At 45.0% G+C, this 15,500-nt stretch overlaps 1 protein-coding gene across 1 annotated transcript in view; it reads right to left on the bottom strand.

Moving 5' to 3' along the window:
* Window positions 1-5,397, bottom strand: part of TICRR (TOPBP1 interacting checkpoint and replication regulator) — a 37,060-nt gene extending 31,663 nt beyond the window's left edge. The window contains exons 1-2 of the mRNA XM_083184186.1: window positions 4,562-5,397; window positions 438-666 (exon numbers count right to left, since the gene is read on the bottom strand). Of these exons, the coding sequence (XP_083040312.1) occupies window positions 438-666; window positions 4,562-5,221 (889 nt within the window). The 5' untranslated portion in view covers window positions 5,222-5,397. The remainder of the gene's footprint in view (window positions 1-437; window positions 667-4,561) is intronic.
* Between the last annotated feature and the right edge of the window lie 10,103 nt (window positions 5,398-15,500).

The raw sequence follows: 15,500 nt of genomic DNA, 5'->3' as shown, positions 1-15,500 counted from the left end.
ACGGCCAATATTTCTGCTTGCTACCTGTGAGCAGATAAGAAAAGTTAGGCTTTTGGGCTCCTAAGCTGCCCTTTTCACAGAGCACCTTATACTTTAAGCCAGGCATGTCCAAACTATGGTCCTCCAGCTGTTATGAAACTAGACATCCCAGCATGCATTGCCATAGTTTTAGCATTCCCTAATAGCTAAACTGTGGCAAGGCATGATTGGACTTGTAGTTTCACAACAGCTGGAGGGCCATAGTTTGGACATGACTGCTTTAAACAATAAGTAATGGATACTTGCAGAACAACTGATTATTGCTAGTCATGCATCAGTTACTTAGATGTGCAATAAACAATTCTGACCATATAAAAATGTAATTTGTACTATAACTCAACCACATAAATGCAGCTTAAAAAGGTAAAATAAACAATAAAATAAAAAAAACACATTACCAGGTGTCATGAAGTAAACAATTCCATCCTGCTGAGGAAACTGAAGTCTCTGTTCCTGCTCATTGCTGATGAGTGAACTCAGCACAGAATCAAAAGGGATTTTCAGAGCTGGTCCTGACCAGAATGGCCCCTCTGCCAATAAAGATTCTGATGGCAAAACTCTACCTCCCACACGCTGCATAAGTTCCACCATTGTCCAGTATCCAAAATGATCACAGTCATCCCAAACCTAAAGACATACAATATTTAGTTTTGAAAAAGGACATATAGTCAGGCACTAATTGAAAATAACATTATATAAATAACCAAATTGTACAAACTAAAAACAATAATTACTAGGATATATGAGGGCAGTCAGGGAACTTGCTTCACTTGCCGGAGGCAGGTATAAAAAAAAATCCCCAATAAGTCGGCTTATCAGGGATAATTGGATAGCCTCCTGTGAGCCAACCACCTGCGATCACTGACTGGTTGTTATCGGCCATGGTATACAAAATATTTGAGAGACTCTGAACCATAACAACAAACATACATAACACAACCGGTTACTATAAATATCAAAAAATGCATTAAATAAACACCCCCCCCCCCCCCCCCCCCCCACAATATCTGGATGTTTATTGTATAGATAAAAAAAAACAACCCTTTATAAACAATACCTAAGGAGATTGTAAACTATGAATGAACTGTATGCAACTGTCATGTGCATACGAACATTCAGACACCCAGTCATTCTAAATGTAAGGTCACTTTGTCTACATATTTTAAATAATATTTAGGGGTCTGTTATATGCAGTGAGTTTCATCACTAATTGATAAAGGCCACTCCTACCATTTGACTGTCTAACTACCCAGTTATTATTATCCCCATTTCTAACTGTAAAGCACAACGGATCCTGCTGGCTGTATAAGAAAATGTTAATAAATAAAGATAAATTGTGGTCCAGCCCCAACTTAGCTGGAGAACTATTTATCAAACGCAATGAGTTTTATCATGTTGATACTGTAATACCGCATTCAGACCACAAATGCAGGGTTGCACTGGGACTTTAACCCTGCATGTGCGGTCTGTTCAAATCGCATCAGCGAACCAGCAATATTGCCGGTTCACTGATGTCATCTGGGTGCGTGGCAGAGCGTCATCTGAGGCAGGGGAGGAGGCAACACTTAGAGCTGGCACTGCTCCAAGTACTGCCTCCTCCATAGTCTCTCGACCCGATTAACCAGTTCACACCACAAAGCAACATGGCAATGAACCGTTAAGAACCCTTCTGTTTAACTGGTTCGCATTGCTACAGGTTTGATGTAACCGGTAACCCCTTTCATATCGCAGCAATTACCGGGTCGAACCGGCATGAACCCAGTAATTAGGTGCGATGTGAAAGTGGTATCAATGAGCGCCTTAGTTTTGGTAATCAAACACTAGGTAAAGCATTGACAAAAGCCATCTACTTTGGCCTTGCTTCTGAACAACATTAAAGGCCTGAAATTTATACATCTCAAAGCTTCCCTGTAAGATTGTGAACAATGCTTTTAGAGGATTACCAGCAAATATTGGTGGGCTTAAATGCCAAAAACTAATTTTGGGGTATTAATAGCAAATATTTAGAATCCCCCGAAAGTATGAGGGGGACCATAGCAGATTTCTCCAGCAATTCCTATATTCCTCCTGGCTGTCGCAACCCACATAGATTTTTATGCGGCTGCAATGCTACAAAAGTGGATCCCATATATGCCATCATCTAAAGATTATTTTCTTTTTTTTTCTTTTTAAATGGCATCTTTGACTGACATTCATTTTATATTTAATTCCATGCTCCATAATACTATTTAGGATCTGCAGTAGAGAAGAACGGGCAAAACAAGCGATGGAAAGCAGATGGCCAATGGGCTCACCAGCAGCACCTGACATATTCCCAGCAGTTCTGCCTATACTTTAGGACGGTCCCACTGATCACAGCTGATATTCTTTAGGGGCCTACACACATGCCGATATTAAGGCATTTTCTAAGCAACTTTGCTTAGTTTGGCAAAGTAGCTGAGAAAACACCCCTACATCGGTGTGTGTGTGTGTGTAGGGGTTATAGACAACGATGCTCGTTCCCGTGCATCACTGGCCGAGATTGATCAGCAGTGTCCATCAATCTCGCTGGTCGCCAGTGTTCTCCCCCGGAGAACACTGGCGCTGTCAGCTCGCTCAGCACACAGAGCTGACAGCTCGCTGTGTGTGGGCTGTCAGCTCTGTGTGATTAGCGACAGAGGCGTAGAACTGCCCGACTTAGCATAGCTTAAGTCGCTGGCAGAAATTACCATGTGTGTAGGCCCCTTTTGATTTATGCCCTACCACTTCTAGAATTGAAACAGTACACCAGGCATGTCCAAATTAGGGCCCTCCAGCTGTTGTGAAACTACACATCTCAGCATGCCTTGCAATAGTTTAGCATTCCCTAATAGCAAAACTGTGTCAAGGCATGATGGGACTTGTAGTTTCACCCACAGCTGGAGGGCCATAGTTTGGACATGCATGGTCTAAAATGAACGGTGACTGATTGTATAGTCCAGACCACCTAGCAGGTGCACTCTTTACTCACTTACAAAAGATCCACAGGTAGAGACTTAACTTGTGATTCTGTAAGGAGACCTGGAAAATGTTAACTGTTAGTAGTTCTTGAGGACTGGAGTTGGCTACCCCTGGTACAGCGTTTGTGTGGCAGCCCCATTAGTGTTTACAGAAGCAGATGTTATTTTGGAAACTTTATTGTCAACTGCATGTATATTTGTATTTCCACACTTATTACCATCTATAAACACCCCCTAACCCCTCCAGCCTCATTCCTTTATCATTCTTATACCTGTTAATACAAGGTGGAGATTTTTAATAAACCAGCATGTTCACTTGGAACATACAATAGGGGGTATTTACCAAAACTTGGAGGGAGATAATTTACCAACCAATCAGCTGTCAATCAAACACAGCCTAAACATGACAGGAGCTGATTGGGTTAGTACTCTCCCCACGCTTTAATACATCTCCCAGGGGACTCGATTCAATACAGTTTGCTGTAAGTAGGGCAGGAAGCGAGCTCCTAAATCTATTTTAATCAGCGCACTTCTAAAGGTCCCCCATACACTAGGCCCGGGATAGCCAACTCCAGCTACCAACAGAATCATGAGTGAAGTAATGCTCAGTCTGTGGATCATTTCTAATGTGTCAGTCAGTAATGAGTGCACCTGTGCCTCAGCTAGGTGATCTAGAAAACATGAACTGTTGGTAGCTCTCGAGGACTGGAGTTGGCTAGCACTGCATTTGGCAATACAGCTGCAATTTGGGCTCTTTTCCTGTGATTGCGGTGATCAATCACATGAAATAAGCCCAAATGGCAGCTGAATGACAGTAGGTCCAACGCGAAGCCTGCAAAGCGCAGTGGCTGCAAAAGCAATCTCATGAATTGCTTCTGAGACGGGCAGCTTAAGGTGGTGTTGCCAACAACTTCTCCAAGGGGAGAGGCCATTAATGTATGAGCAGAAGTATGACAAAACTAGGGGGGTGAAGCAGTTTTAAGCCCTAGCATGGTGCACACAGCAGTGCCGGGAGCACTTAAGTCAGAAGATTCTGATTCTCGCAACTAAACACCCGAGACTACCGGCATTCTCCGACATAACAGCATGCTGGTTTGAAAAGATCCGGGAGCTCCCTCCCAGTACTGCAATTTGAATGGACCCCATCGTTTTGTGTCTGCTACACAAGGACCCCAGAGCCATCCCATGAGAAAGCTCTTATGAAGTCTTCAATGGAAGCATGGATCCAGGCATTACACGATCAACATTCCATGGTGCTCCAGCTGCAGCAGAGACACATGCCAGCATGCCAAGACAGCAAAGCTGTGGCAGCGAATGCTGAGATGTGTAGTTCTACACGTTGCCAACCCCTGCTCTGGAGTATGAGCATGTGGGGTGTATCCCACACAAAAGCCACTATACCCAGGCACCTAGAGAAGGATCCATCTCTGGAACCTGCATTGGTTGGTCGGGAGACACGGGGGCACTAAAGTTATCCTTTTAAAAGTGACTGCTGCCCGGAGCCCCCAGTGCCCCGCAGCGCTGACAATAGTGGGCGTACAGACCTTGGACCAGTCGGTCGTGTCCAGCCAGTACACAGTCACCCTCTTGTTGCTGACGATGTTCTGCAGTCGCCGGGGCAGGAGCTTCTCCGTCAGCTGCTGGAGGCTGATGTCATCGCCGGCAGCCGCGAACTCCCCGAGCTGGGCCCGGGAGTGTGGACAAGGAGACAGAAGGAAGACGGCGTTCCTGGGCCCGGTGACGGCCGGGGTCTCAGAGGGGGAGTCCGCCTGCAAAGGCTCGTCCGCAGGGATGAGCCGGTTCCCACGTCGCCCCCTGCCTGCGGCCGGCTTGGTCGGGGAGGTGATGTCCGGCCGGTCCCACTGGAAGTCGGACAGAGTCTCCATCAGGGAGGCGTGGGTGAGAGCGACCCGGGAGCTGGAGGGACCCGAGCACCGGCCGCTCCGGGAGCGCTCCCAACAGGCCTCCAGCTCCTCCTCGAAATCATCCCAGCTGCGCGGCCCTAGCTCCCGCAGGTCGGAGCGGCGGGGGTGCCGGCATCGGCCGCCCAGAGAGTTCAGAAATCGGTAGCTCCAGCGGACCTGGCCGGGGCCTGCGCGGCACGTCAGGAAGTTGAGCAGCCGCAGCGACAGCAGCTTGATCCGGTCTCTCAGGGCAAAGTCGGCGGCGTCCACCAGCAGCACCGCATTGAGCGAGGCCGCCATGCCGGACCGGGGCACACGCAGAATCTGCTTGGCCCCTCACACCGACTGCGCCGCCGCCATTTCCCCAGCTCCTCATACACAGTAGCAGCTGCCAGCGATCAAACCAGCCGCGCGTTACGATGGGGAAAGTTGTGATTGGCCGGACGGACGTCATGTTCGTATCTGATTGGTCACATAGTGAGTGCACGTAAAACGCGAGAACGTTGCGTACTCACACGTGACTTTGGTGCGTGCTGAGTCGCACTGATTGGTCAGGGGGAGCTGTCACTCACTGCCTTGAAACGCTGCTGTTGGCTGCGGCATATATTTAAACATTTAAAGGGTTGTTTTTGTGTGGGGATAGAAAGAACATCGGAAGAAAATATTTGTTAAGCAATGTTTTGTAACATTGGTTAAAGAACGTTGCTTATATTCCTAATCGTTTGTTCTGGGCGACCGATGGTAACCAATGTAAACTGATTTTTTTGTTTTTGGCTGGCTTTTTAAAATATAATACATTAATACAGTTAAATCATTCATCTATTATGTTTATCTTGATGGAGGCTTATAATAACACACACACACTCACACACACACACACGTCTAAAAATCGGTTTTAATCATAAAAAATACACATTACAATGTTAATATTGTACTCAACAAAGTTCAAAGGGTCAGGGTATAATTATAGTCTACCAGCTTGGAGTGCAGAGGTGGAACTACCATTGGTGCAGCAGGTGCATTGCACAGGACAAAAGCCCGGTACACACTGGGCGACTTTCATGTGAAAACCACTCAGTTTTCTCCTCTTTCAGCATGAAAGCCGCCCAGTGTGTACAGGGCAGCGGTAAGCGCTGCTGCGCGCTCCCGCATCATCGCTACAATCCACCGCTCATCTGCTGGTATTACCCCCATAGAGGTGAGGAGCAGAGCCTTTTATTATATAGGATAGGTATTGCTTGTTAAAAATATTGACAGCATTGCTAAGCGTAGTCACATTGTTATATGGGCTAAACCTGTGGCAAATCCTAACTTACAACATGGCACGCTGATGCTGGTTTTGTCATAGATATTAGCAATTACGTTAAAACATGGTACATATAAAAATAACAGTATTCTACTATAGCACCGGTTCTCAAACTCGGTCCCCAAAACCCCACGGTTATGGATTATAGGGTTGACTCAATTAAGGTCGACAGGCCATATGTCGACACCTTAAAATGGTCAAAATGGCTTACAGGGACAAAAGATTGATACAAGCAATTGTCAAAGTTGAATTGCATGTACAACACAATAGAATGGTATGGCCGCCATCTTGGTTGTCAGAGTTACGTAAATGGAGTATAGAAAGCAGGTGAAATAATAGTATGCACAGCCATACTATTACACATAAATTCATATTCCACACTTATATACAAATAAAATGTAGATAAATGGTTTTAATCCGCAGTACATAGTTTAAATGATAAAACACGATCTTTCTTATACATATTTTGCATCTATGTGTTCCGTCTCTCATGCGCAGCGCTCCGGTTCTAGTATAAAGTTCGCAACTTGTAACAGCCAAAAGTTATGGAACAATTACTTATTTAATAGTCATTTCACCATGAGGACAGTGTGGGAGATCTGGATGCAGCAGTGTTGATTTACGACCCCTATGAGGATGCCTAAAGAACAATAGACACAGAGGTGCATTCCCCTGCACCAATCCAAGAGAAGCGACACCTGATCTCCTGACCAATGGAGACCCTCACTGCCCCCTCTAACTGGACACTATAAGAGTTCAAGCACATCCGAAACTTTGTCTGTTCCCCTGCTACTCCCTGGACTGTGTTCTGGACAGAACATAGTGAGCTCAGACCGGGTTTGCACCAGCGCTATTTGATGAGACGGTAACATTTGCATTCCTGTATGTGTATTCTGTAGTGTGGCTGATTGCTTTTATATCTGTTGTTTTTCCCTCAGTAGTTTAAATCATACTTTGTACTGTGTAGCAAACTGTATACTGTGTTATATTGTTTCTCTCTCTTTCTGTAACCCCCTGTAGTCCGTTAGGGACTGAAATACATTATTTTGGAGACTTTATCCCCTTATTCCGTAATTTATACTTGAGTCTTGGCTTTTATTCGCATTTAGCGACAAAGCGTTTTAAGGAAATTATCCTTAAAATTGTACTCACATTTGGGTACTAAGTACAGCGAAAGGATACCGCTTCATAGGTATCGGTATAGCGTGTTTTATACACTGACAAGGTTTGCTACGCTGGGCTACGCTTTGTTCACATGTACCATAGCTAGGAATAAAAGGTTAGTAGTTTACGGACGCAGTATGTAAACTGCGCACTTCACTTATTGTCCATCTGGTTTTATTTATATCGGTATTGATAATTGAGGGCTGTGTCCGGCAGTTACATACTTTAAAGCGCTGTACTATGCGCAGCACTTGAGGGTGGGAGTGACATCATTAACCCTCATTAACCCTTGCTGGAAAGTCAGTGGCGGCACAGAGCTTGAAAGGTGCTAGCGTATGAATCCGAAGGACAATAAGTGAAGTTAATAATAATTTGTGTTTAAAGTATATACAGTGTTTTATATTGGGTCTGTTTATACTTCTGTTTGCCACAAGTAGTTTTAACTGGGTATAGTGTTTGAATTGCTTGAAGTTACGGTAAATGCTAATGTGTGATATTTTCGCACGCGTGTAGGCAAAGGCCTGTTTTTGTTATAGTGCATACATGATTTATTTCTGTGTAAAACTATAAACTGTTGTTATTAGTTACTGCAAGGCCAAGGACCCCACCACGTGGTGGCAGGTTTTAGGCCAATACAGTAATGTGAAGCGTCTGCAGTGTATTATGTAAGGAACGCACACACGTGCTTATGTTGGGCTTTTGGGCCTTTGTACGTAATTTACGGAACAAGTACGGGATGAATTTTGTATTTGTACAAATCGCTGCTTCTGCGAAATACGGTCGCAACTTGCAATACACTGTGGAACACGTGTGAGGCCGATCAATCGGCGGCTTGTGAACAAGATTAAGTAACAAAGACACGTACATACGTGGCTGTTCGCGGGCACTGCACATGCAGTACACATAGTAGCCCAGCGGTGGCTGGTATTAATTACAAGCACTATTAAGTAGTATATAATAATACTGTTGATGGTGCGGTTATTAATACATAAAGTTTAGTATTCTCGGATTGTTTTCAAAACAAGCAATTCAAACAGTATTTTTCCTATAGTTGTTTAAGGGGTTTATACTCAAATAAGCATCTGGTGAGAAACTGCAAACCCGGGAAGGTTTTTCTGTACAGAAATATTTTTTTTATTATTTAGAAAAAGCCCAGAAATAAATAGGACCAAGAGTGTTAAGATAACACTGGTCGTGGACCCAGCGTGTGAGTACACGGGGTTGACGGGCGCATGATGGTGTGACCCATAGCACTATAGAAATAGTAAAGTGTGTTAAAAAGAACATACGTGGGTGTGTGGCAACATTACCATTTTTTAACTGCCCCTTTCATAGGTACGCCTATTCGAATCTATCGAGAGGGTAAACGAAGCTAAAGCAGAACCAAGAGATCTGCCTAGCTCCTCCTTCAAAATACCGATTTTGAAGAATACAGGAAAAACAAGTTGTCTTGTGTTCTGCGAAGTTGGCCGCACAGTTGTGGAACGTGACTAATGAACGCCGACGTACAGGCAGGGGTCAGACACAATACGTGATTGAGTAAAACCGGATCCTTGCAGATTGTGCTTCCTGCTTAATTGTGGAAAAGTTTCTAGCTGTGAACTACTAATTCTCATAAACCAAAGGTTACCTAGAGAGGTATTGGAACAATGGGAAATAGTGGCTCACACAGGGCCTTATTCTGGTTGGTGCGGCCGGGCCGTACGCGTACGTTCCGGGGTTTTTCATGATCTGCGCATGCGTACAATCACCAATGCGCAGGCGCGAACACTCCACAACGCTTACGGACGGGTCTCTACGTGCGAAAAAACCTGTACGCGAGAGTACGGGCATTGGGGGCGGCATAGGGGCGTGTTGAGGGGAGCGGCCGAAATAATGAGGGAAAATGGGCGTAAATATGGGCGTACACGGGGGTGTGCACCAAAAATGAACGGTGCTACTACCGCACGATCGCCTAAAGCACCGTTCATTTCGGACACAAAACAGGCGGCCGCCAACCGCCACCTCAGACCACCCCTACAGATACCGCATGCCAGCGTGCGCCTGGGTTTGCTAATTTACGCTGATTACTACTCAAACACATACACCTGAATGTAATAAGCAATGCTGCAGTCTATTAAGTCAAAACCATGATTTCACTACCTGCAAGCCACACACAGCACTCAAACACATTGGAAGCTTATCTTTCTATACTGCTCTACATTTAAAGGTTTGTTTAATTTAAGGTAAGAATCTTTTTAAGACCTGCTTATATATGCTAAGGTAGGTATTTGTTAAACAGTTATACACATTCACTACGTGCTTTCATAGACTTTACATAGTAGCACACTCAATCTACACAAGTCGACATGTGTCAACGTGTTCACTCTAATACAAACATAGGTTTTGTATTTATGATACAATAACATAAACCACATCTAACACCTACAAAGGATGTTTCAGCAATGTTTTAAGCCCATGCCCACTATTTTGCACACAATCTTTGTATAGTACCCAAAATACAGAACTGTACCACTATCTGATCTGCTATGAATTGGATTTTACTACACTCTGGATGTAAGATGCCACCAATCACATTATTGCACTCACATCTCTCTAACAAAGGATTCCTACATCTGCTTATGACACTGTAAAATCATATATATTTAAAAAGTTATACATGTTTGTTCACAAGCAATTTTCTCATGTTTGGCCGATTCACACATCTTTTTTTAGGGAGGACACATATGCATTCCTACACAAATGTACCTTTTGACCCTTGTTTGTCTGCCTCACCCACTCCATGAGGAAAGCATTGTTCTGGACCTGCTTTTACCTACTACTGTAGGAGCTACCTCACCTGCACACAAACTGCTTTCTCACCTATTAAGTTGCTCTGCACATGTGCTGACACAAACTAATTAGCAGGGAAAAGTTGGATAGGAACATGGGAATGGCCATGGAGAGGGTTACACATGGGAAACTTCTACCACACTTCAACAAATGTTCAAAAATACCCTGGTCAGTAAGTACACATAAATGTAGTATTTGTTTCACACAAGAAATTACACATACAACAATTTTGTTTTAATTGGTAAAATAAATTTATTTGCTGTTCAGCATCACAGCTTATTTGACACTTTAATGTCATAAATCAAATAAACAAAAAAAATAGACACAAAAATAAAAAAACAGCCAGAACAAGAGGTTGCATATCTCCAAACATGTGTTACCCTGCAAATGCAATGGTGAAAGAAATGGGGACACCAGAATACGTACTGCAACAACCAGGGTGAATACTAAGCAAGATACACACCACCAAAAACTTATCCTGCATTTGTAGAGGTCAAAATAAGAACTTTAATGCCCATGGCACGAAAATGGATCGATGGCCAACTCAGGAAGTGGATGTCCAGTGCAATTTAAACATTTGGGGTCCAACCACAGAGGAAGTGAACCAGGTGTCATTATTTGGGCCCTTTTTTCCCCCTTTTAGATGGGGCCTTGGGGACAGGGGCCTTTGGCTCAGATGGCTTGCGGCGTCTTCCCCTAGTGGACACAGGAGGGTCAGCAGAGGTGGAAGGTTGGGGAGCAGCTTGGGGTGGGCCAGCAGATGGGGGATTGTCCCTTAGGGACCTGGCGGTGGTCAGCAGCTCCGCAAGAATTTCATTCTGGCGGCTGAGGTGTTGGCCAATGCTTTGCATGCCAGCCGCCAGAGTGTCATTCATGCGGTTGAAGGCCTCACACTGCTGCCTGTTTGTGGCCTTCCAATCCGCCAGAAATTCCCCAACCTGCTGCTGACGGACCGCAGCATCCAACCCTTGCTGCTCGATCCTCTCCAGCATCACCATCACGCTGGCATCCCATGTCTCCTGTGGCTGGGGGTGTCGTCTTGGTGGAGGCTGGACCACTTGCTCCACCTGTGGCTCTGCAGAGGAAGATGCTGCCGGTTCATCCTGGGTTTCTGCTTCTTCTAGGATAATAATTGAAAACAATGTCACCATCACATACGCACTAAAAAATATCTTTCAAAATACAATGCATTACTGTGACTTACCATCAAAAGCAGCAGCAAAGACCTCCGCCGGGAGCTCACTATCCATATTGGATATCCCCCTGACCTCGGCCACATCAATGACATCCAAGGCGTCCTGCTCCAGGGGGGTATACTCCAAATTATCTGGCATAGGCCCTCTCCCGGTGGACATGCTGTGGTTGTACCGGTCAGTCATCTTCCTCTTCAGTGTCGTTTTAAAGTCTGTACACCTACAAGTTTAAAAATACAAATATCACCATGAGATATGTGCACCACTGTGCTACGTGACATTTCCTAGTGTGGGTGATCTTATGTTTTTTAGCCATATGTGTCCCACACACACATTAATGTCTCCATTAGGAGGCATTTCAGCTTCTCATCTCATTCATTAGGCCACTAAATGCACATACATAGATCACTATGCAGAAATGACATCATCCATGGCCAAATTATGCACCTCCACCTGTTGTGAAACTACACATTCCACCATAGCTTGACAGTGTGGTTATTATGGAGTAATTGAACTATGGGATGGCATACTGGGATGTGTAGTTTCTCACCAGCTACATGTGCACAGTTTGGTCATTCTTGTTTCAGTAGCATCATATGGAACATGTTACAACAACTCTTTCAAAAACACACTTTCTCTTGTCCCATCACATACTTCACATACTTCACATGAGCAGAACTGTGCCCATAACCTCACATCACACCAATGGTGCATGTTTCATATATCAATGTGGGTTATTAGACATGGTTGTGTTCACATGTGACATTGAAGTGTAGCACTATCTACAAACACACCTTTCTATTATTCTCAAAACATACATGTAACATACTGTATGTACACACATATGACATTATCAGGGGGACAAACACACTTGCCTTTTCTTCACCGCTTGCCAATCTCTGACCACTGGTGACACCTGGTTCACTTCCTCTGTTATCTTGTCCCAAAGGTTTCTCCTTGCACTGGCACCCGGCTTCCTGGTTGGCAATTCGATCCATTCGCGTGCTCTGGGCACTAAAATTCTTAATTCTGCCTCTACAAATGCAGGGTTTCTCTTTTTGGTGGTGGTATCCTGCTCAGTCCTCACCCTAGATGTTGCAGCTCGTTTTCTGGTGGCCCCAGTTCTCTCACCATGCACCTGCTGGGTCACACCTGTTTGGAGAGATGCAACCTCTTGTTCTGGCTGGTTGCTTGGCCCTTGTGGAGCTGGTGGAGGTTGAACAGGGCCTGTTAGTGAGGGGCCCGCTTGGGCTTGCAGGCTACTTCTCTCTTGTGCCCTCCTTCTCCGCTCCTGTTCCCTCTTCTGCAAAGCTTCAAGCAGGGATTCTGCTGTAGCTCTCTTTAGAGCGTCCTCAGCTGCGGAATCGTCTGAGCTAGACATGTTTGCAGCAATTCTGGCCTGCATCTGACTGAATATTTATATGGTAATCTCCCGCCATGAACAAGGGGGCGTATATTTTTCCCCGCAATGTAGTTGCTAATTTACGCCGATATTTCCCGCCGATAATTCCCGCTTAAATTACGCAGGTCTCAACGCACCTGATCAATCACCTGTATATGCACATACACAGGTTGTGGAGCTTTGTGTGCTACATGGTGAAATGTGTGCACCTGTCATTCCAATGATGAGTGTTGTCAGCTGGTATCTGTTGGAGTTTGTGTATGCTTTCTGAGTCACATTTCAAAACATCACGTTATAATGCTTTCCTTACATATGTAATGAGTATGAAATTGTCATACACCAACATGTTGCATTGTGCCTTTTTTATCAGCGTATTTATTATTAGACGGTTGCGTGTATTATTTTCAGCACACTGTATATACAGTACGTCTCTCCATGAAAATCGGTGTATTGTGCCCTTTTATCAGCGTATTTATTAGTAGACGGTTGCGTGTATTATCTTCCGCACACTGTATATACAGTTCCTCTCTATACATTGAATGCATGCTGTTGGTTATGGTGTGTGTATATCGGAACGGTCCGCGTAAGTTTCTATTCGCATCCAGTTTGTTAATGTAAGAAGGATTAATAAAGTTAATACTAAACAAACAATTTTTTACACCAATCAGCAAGCACCAAAAGTGATATATGTACCTGCAATTAATAACTGCGCCATTGCCACTATGACTTTAACCAGGGCTAGCGCGTTTTCGACCCAGGAGCTGGTGGCCTTGGTTGAGGTCATGGACCGGCGGCTGGGGCCCAGGGGCCCATATGTGTCCAACATGGACAAGCGGCGGGCATATAATGCTGCCCGCCGCCTAATCTACGCCCGGACTGGCGTCCGCAGAAGCCTGGCACAGGTGGAGTGCCGCTGGTCTGACCTGCGCCGGCGGCAGCCAGTTTTACTTTCCTCTATTCGCCGCCATATTGCCCGATGTAAGTTTTTATTTACTACTATGTCTGCGTTTTTTTGCAATGTTTTCTGTACTTTTTATAAATATGTTCCTGATTATGTGGGTGTATATGGGGTGTATATGGGGTGTATATGGGTGTATAGGGGGTGTATATTGGTGTATAGGGGGTGTATATGGGGTGTATATGGGGTGTATATGGGTGTATAGGGGGTGTATATGGGGTGTATATGGGGTGTATAGGGGGTGTATATGGGTGTATAGGGGGTGTATATGGGGTGTATATGGGTGTATATGGGGTGTATAGGGGGGGTTTAAGTAGTTGCTCAGTTTTGGGGTGTAGCATATCAATTAGTTCGCATGATAAATGTCTGAAATATAACAGCAATGATAATTTGAAAGGTTATGAGCATGACTAATGTGAATTTTTCTTTCCCCCATTTTTATGAAACCCAACCTTCGATTTCTATGCCATCAACATGAACATTTCAGCACGGGCAATGTCACGCATAGAAGCCCGGGAGGAGGCAGCCCGGGAGCAGGCAGCCCGGGAGCAGGCAGCCCAGGAGCAGGCAGCCCAGGAGCAGCCAGAGGAGGAGGAAGAGGAGGAGGAAGAGGAGGAGGAGGAAGAGGAGGAGACAATGGGTCCAGCTGGGGACCACCAAATATCCACATCCCCTTCCACCAGCCACTCCCCTACCCCCACTTACACCCCTACCCCCACCCCCTCCCCAACCCCCACCCCCTCCCCAACCCACACCCCTACCCCCACCCCCTCCCCAACCCCCACCCACACCCCTACCCCCACCCCCTCCCCACCCCATTTCCAACCCCCCTACACCTCTCCACCACCCACCCCCAAACCTCTCCAATCCCCACTCCAACCCACTACCAGTATCCCAAGTCCTATCCCATCCCCCTTGCTCCTGACCCCCCCAACCACCGCACACCCAACCAGCGGCGAGCAGGATGGCTCAACTAGCCGTAAGTAAATAATGTGTCTAATGTTTACCTACACATTTCTACACATAAACAATCACAACAACCACATATGTGTATCCAACATCAACATTAGTTGCAACATATCACTGCAGGGCGACCATGAGGTGTGGCCTGTCCTTCTCCAGGAACAAGGGTCCCCTTGGTGGTTTTTTGGAGTGTGGCCATGGCTCACCCCTTGAATAATTGACATAACAGTACATCCAATGAGATATCCGACATTAGTGGTGTTGTAGTTATGTGGGTCATAACCCTTAAATAGCACAGCCTAATTGTGAGGTTAGAGGTGAGTCCCCCAAAACAAAACTACCAATTGGGATACAGCATACATTAATCCAATAAGGAGTAATTTTTATATTTTTATGTAATATGTACAGTATGTGTGTGTCAACAGAATAGTATTTTGGACCATGTTTACAGCATACCCATCTTCAATGTAGTGGAAAAATGTATGTGGCCTTCACACTTAACTCACAAATTCATATTATGTTACAATGCAATAAACATTTATGTATATGATATATTAATTATAATGTGTTTTTCCCCTTCACTACAGACACTGAACAGCACCAGGAGGAGGTGGCCAATATCATGAGGGAAATATTCCTTACTTTATTTTATTTACATATTCTTTTTGTACGTCTGGAGGCCCTCATGTAATTTTTTTTTTATCCCCCCCCCCCCCTTATTATGTTTGTTCTAAATAAAAGTTTTTGGAAAGTTAGAAGTT

Source organism: Crinia signifera, chromosome 4 (assembly GCF_055691185.1).
Source record: "Crinia signifera chromosome 4, ASM5569118v1, whole genome shotgun sequence".
Classification (NCBI taxonomy): Eukaryota; Metazoa; Chordata; class Amphibia; order Anura; family Myobatrachidae; genus Crinia; species Crinia signifera.
Note: the sequence above shows the minus strand (reverse complement) of the source record. Positions and strands in the feature narration are given on the sequence as shown.